This window comes from Arachis hypogaea, chromosome 18 (genome assembly GCF_003086295.3).
Source record: "Arachis hypogaea cultivar Tifrunner chromosome 18, arahy.Tifrunner.gnm2.J5K5, whole genome shotgun sequence".
Classification (NCBI taxonomy): domain Eukaryota; kingdom Viridiplantae; phylum Streptophyta; class Magnoliopsida; order Fabales; family Fabaceae; genus Arachis; species Arachis hypogaea.
In genome coordinates this window covers 96,822,992-96,828,523 of record NC_092053.1, presented here as the reverse complement: position 1 = coordinate 96,828,523, position 5,532 = coordinate 96,822,992, and the positions used below count along the sequence as shown (strand labels likewise).

General features: G+C 33.1%; 1 protein-coding gene across 1 annotated transcript; it reads left to right on the top strand.

Moving 5' to 3' along the window:
• The first annotated feature begins 201 nt into the window (after positions 1–201).
• Positions 202–5,254, top strand: LOC112769109 (ALA-interacting subunit 3). Its single transcript, XM_025813523.2, has 8 exons — positions 202–722; positions 1,462–1,520; positions 1,639–1,713; positions 1,798–1,914; positions 2,045–2,115; positions 2,752–3,049; positions 3,957–4,246; positions 4,933–5,254. The coding sequence occupies exons 1-8, from the start codon at positions 647–649 to the stop codon at positions 4,985–4,987; spliced, it is 1,041 nt and encodes a 346-aa protein (XP_025669308.1). The 5' UTR covers positions 202–646; the 3' UTR covers positions 4,988–5,254.
• Positions 5,255–5,532: the final 278 nt, after the last annotated feature.

Genomic DNA, 5,532 nt, shown 5'->3' with positions numbered 1-5,532 from the left:
TATTAATATATATACATATAATTCATTAATATAAATATTATATAAATATTAATTATGTATGATTAATAATTATATTAGAATAATTATAATTAGTATAAATAAAATTATTAACAATTAGTAAAAAAGTTACTTTTTTAATTTTTGAGAAAAAAAAAAGGCATGCATATTGACAACAAAACACGTCGCCTATTTATAACAATGATATTATGCTATTGGAAAATTTGCTATCTGTAAGGTCGTTGGGCTTTTCTAGAAAGTTTTACTTCTTAAAAAATATTAAGACAAGACTTTCCCATCATATTTGATTATTGAAGGCGTGTGCAACTGATAAAACTCCTCAGTTGTATCGTTGAACTCTTCTCGTATTTCCTTTTGAGTTTTGACTCTTCCTCCCTTGGCGGCACCCTTCTTCTTCTTCTTCTTCACTTTCTTCTCTGTTTCCTCTTCCATTTCACGCGTTCTTCTACGACCCTTACCATCTTTCTATTAAAGCCAGAAACGAAAAGCTGATCCCTCTGTTCTCCTCCGCAATCAATCAATCGCTCGCTTTTCCCCCAATTTCCTGTTCCGAGGGTTTTTCACTTTCAATTCAATTGAATCCCTAAAAAGGTCTTGTTTTTGACCGATTCCGATTCTCATTCGGGAAATGTCATCTTCGAGCGCAGCGGCTTTTGGATCCGCTGATTCCACAGCTGCAAGAAGAAACACCAAGCGACCTAAGTGTAATTTTACTCTTCTCTTTCCTCAATCTTTGTTTTTCTTCTTTCCTTTTACCCATTTTCAGCTCAATTTTCAGTGACACTTGGTTTTTTTTTTTATTTCCTTGTTGAAATTGTTGGTTTATCATGCAAATAAATTATTTTTTTTGTTATAAAATAAGAAGAAAATTTTGGGGTTTTTTAAATTGTGTACGTTGGGTAGGGAATGGATACTGGGTTAGTGGGTTTTCTTGTGGTTGCGGTTCATTTCTGAAGGGTTTGTATGTTTTGTTTGGTGGTTTTCCTGTGTTAAAATTTAGTTCAAAATAATACCTACATAGAGTTAGTTATCTCTTGTAGTAGTTGTTTCTATGAAATTTAATGGTTTATATGAAGGTGATAAATTTTGACGCACTGTCATCCATCAAACCTTATACTGTTATATGAGGGAGAGGCAAATCCTTATGCCTGATATGGCAATATATGATCAAATGTTTGTCTTTTACATTAATAGAGGATCAAAAATAATTTTAAACAGAAATATAGACCTGAGTTTTTGAAAACGTTGTTTCTAGAGTTGGTATTTCTGTTGACTAGTGTTTTTCATGCTGTTCGTCCTTGTTTTGGCTTAATCAAGGAGTTCTATGCAGTTTCGTAGTTGGTCTTTTCTGATTTAGTGAATTGCTTTTGTGGTTTGTCCCTTTGGGTACTGGCAGAAGACTAAACTGACAACATTTCTCCGTGGAAATTTATTATCTTACAGATTCGAAGTTTACGCAGCAAGAACTTCCTGCTTGCAAGCCGATTCTTACGCCACGAGCTGTAAGACTACCTGTTTCGTGTTTACACATTGCTAGTCTCATGATTATATGTGTAAATCTACATGCATCTCAAGTCACTATTTATTTTGTAGAAACTTAATTTAAGCTCTCCCCTGCAGGTTATTTCCGTATTCTTGCTTGTTAGTGTTGTATTTGTTCCAGTTGGAGTTGCTTCGCTACTTGCTTCACGAAAGGTTTGATTGAATGACATAATGTTTTTAATGTATTCTGAAGTTGTATCTTCATGGTACTTACCTTCCTTTCCTTGGATTTATTAGGTTGTTGAAATTATTCATAGGTATGATGCAGAGTGCATACCGCAGTCAAATTCTTCAGACAAGGTAGCCTACATTCAGAATCCTTCTGCAGATAAAACATGCAACATAACACTAAATGTAAGTCTCCATGACACCAATTTGTCTTATTCATTTCTTATTATTATTGTTTCTATGTTCCCATTATTGATAATTAACTGAGTTCTTATCATGCTGATATCATCTTTCTTAAACTTTGCTCTTATAATAGGTTCACAAGCATATGAAATCACCTATTCATGTTTACTACCAGCTTGACAACTTCTACCAGAATCATCGTCGGTAATATTAATAATCATTTTTCCTTTATTCGTATTGCTCATATCTTGGTTTGTTTTCAAGTATTATCTGTGCCACAGGTCACATATGCAATTGTAGGAACTATGGGTAGCATTTTGGTCATTGTCAAATAGCAATACGATTTAAACTTTTACTTCATACTAATAGAATTTAGTTGTCTGCCCTAAGTTATAAGAGGTATAAGTCTACATGTGCACAATAAAGTTATAATGAAAGAACAAATGGTTTGACAACTGGTATGAAGTTCATGTACCAGCTATATTCTTTGTCACCAAAGAAATTATTCTTTAATTAGAAAAAAAAAAATGTTTAACTGACTGAAATATTCTTTTACGGTAAGAAAGTGTTATCATAAATTGTTTGATTGTAACATGGATTCTGTTATCCATCTCTTGGAACTTTGGAGAACTATTGGAGATAACATATAATTTTTCGTATGGGATGGGATTTTAGGAGGGATTGCTACTTGTACCTTCATCTTTCATGCATTCATCTTATCTCTTCATTTGTTTCTATGTTTGGTTTTTATGTCTCGGTGGTTAATTTGAATTTAATGCATACAGTTTATTATGCAGGATTGTTTATTACAAATAATTACCATGTTTCTCTATAATTCAGGTATGTTAAGAGCCGAAATGATGAGCAGTTGAGAGATAGCGAGAAATGGGACTCAACAAGTGGTTGTAAGCCGGAAGATATGGCAAATGGAAAGCCAATTGTACCTTGTGGTCTTATAGCTTGGAGTTTATTCAATGACACATACATCTTCTCCCGTAACAACAAAAATTTGACAGTGAACAAGAAAGGCATTTCCTGGAAGAGTGATAGGGATCATAAATTTGGAAAAGATGTTTTTCCTAAAAATTTCCAAAATGGTTCTATTATTGGTGGTGCACGGCTCAATGATTCCATACCAGTAAGTATTTATGTGAAGTCATGTTTTGATTGAATTAAGCACACACACACACTGAGAGGTTTGTGTTAAACTTGCATCTTTACATTGCATCCACAAAGAGGATTGTCTTTGATAAATATTTCTCTCCAAAGTATATAAATTGAAATAAATTGAGTTCCATAAGCATTTATAATTAATATTTATACATATTACATTCACTTTAAAACTACACATCAACTGCTGTAAACCACCAACACATTTATTGTCTCTTAATTTAAGTTTATTTTTTCAACAAATAAATTAAAGAGAAAACTCCCAAAAATGGTCTTTAAGGAATTTTGCATTGGACTAATTTATCCTTTTATTTTTATTAGGGACAAATATGTTTGATTCTTAAAAAGTTTAGGGACCAACTCCTGTCATTTTTTCAGGCGCTTATTTGTCCAATGCAAAATTCTTTTAAGGATCATTTTGGGGTTTACTCTAAATAATAATTGATTTTAAAATTTACACAACTTTTTAAAAAAATTATGGATAATATATTGATGATACAATTACAACTTACTGTTAATATTAGTTCTACCAATCCTGCTATTCCACAATTTTTAATTTATTTCGTTAAAATGGAACAAGGTTTAATACGAATTTGGTAAATTATAACTGCGAAATATGCAATAAGCCGCTGAAGAGGTTGAATATAGTTATAATATTTGCATCACTAAAGTAAGGCAACCCCATATATAGATTGTAGATTGTCGTTGGAGTTGTGTTGTCACATCACTCAAATCTGTATTTCAGACTGAATATACTTCTCTTTCATTTCAGTAACTATTATATTCTAATTGTCATCTTATGTAAGTTTGCTGTTAGCAATAACTATCAGTGCATGTATGAGATATATGGCTCACCCTTATTCTTTTATGAGCAGCTGAGTCAGCAGGAGGATCTTATTGTTTGGATGCGAACTGCTGCACTTCCAACTTTCAGGAAGTTGTATGGCAAGATAGAGGTGGATCTGAATGAAGGTGATACAATTAGTGTGATACTGAAAAATAACTACAACACTTACAGCTTTAGTGGCAAGAAAAAGCTCGTACTGTCAACCACCGGTTGGTTGGGTGGGAAGAATGACTTCCTTGGCATTGCTTATCTCACTGTTGGAGGATTGTGCTTCTTTTTGGCTATGGCCTTCACCATTATCTACTTTGTCAAGCCAAGGTAATATTTGAATTTCTCAGCTACTTTTGGCCATGGAATTAAAGTTACTTTCAAGAAAGGGTTGTTTATGGGGTGACATGGGCTTTCTTATTTTCTTGCTTGATTTCTTACACGTTTTTGCCAAAATGATGTTAGATGCATCTAATCATTGCATGCGATAGTGTTTCACAAATCCCTGGTAATGCGTTTGTCTAGTGGTTCCCTACTGACAGATGCAGAATATTACTATTAGGTTTTAGCATTTAACTTCAACCACTTTCTTCTAACACTGTAACTGGTGAATACATGGAACCTATGTAATGTTTTAGTGACTTGTATGGTAAGGTGTTGCAAATTTTCTGCGCTTTCTATTTTCTTCGATGGGAATAAGTCCTCTGACTTGTGGAAAGAAGGGAAGAAAAAATCATCATTTCCAGTCCGCAAAAGGAAAAACCTCTAGTGATTAGTGATGAAAAAACTATGTTTAGAAGTTGTATTAATTAAAAAGTCGTGCGGTCTATTAAAATGCCCTGACAATTTTGCACGATTAATTCCTTGTTCAGTTGTTTCATCTATTTGGGTATGTATCCGTTGTACAAGTCAAAATTCATACCCGTTAGCTTTTTAGTTATTTATTAGATTAGATGAATTAATGTGCAGTTTTAATTTTTAAATGTTGACCCTAACCTATGTATCTGCATATGTAGGCAACTTGGAGATCCATCGTATTTGTCATGGAATAGGAACCCAGGAGGGCACTGAGATTAAAGAACTAGTTATTCCGAATGCTTTGTTTTCATCCAAGAATGCAAAGATTTGTTATTAATACTGTAGTGCTTGTAATTTTTGTACATCTGTTACTAATTAATAGTGCAGCACTTGTTGAGTTAGGTATTGGTGCCACTCAAACTGAAAAGCCAAAATGTGTTATTTTATTTTTTTAATTTGTGGTGTTGTGTATCAAAATTGAAATATCATGCTCCCAAGCTAAATAGGGTCCAATATACTTGCTAGTTGATTTGCGTACAACTATACTTTTCACCTGGCTGTCTAGGTTAAATTGTTCTACTAGCGTTTTTTCCAAAGGAGTTCCTGTGCCGGTTTGGTTAATGTTTGATTTTTGTCAATTTCTTTCTTTATTTCTTCCGCTATGAGTTTTTTTTATGGAATTGTCGGGATTTGAGAGATCCCTAATAGTTCATAATCTCTTAAGATATGTCAATTTTATTTTCTCGAGATTGTGTTTATATATGAAACAAAATCAATTTCGTCTGATAAAAAGTAAGTTAAAATTTGGTCATTGGTGG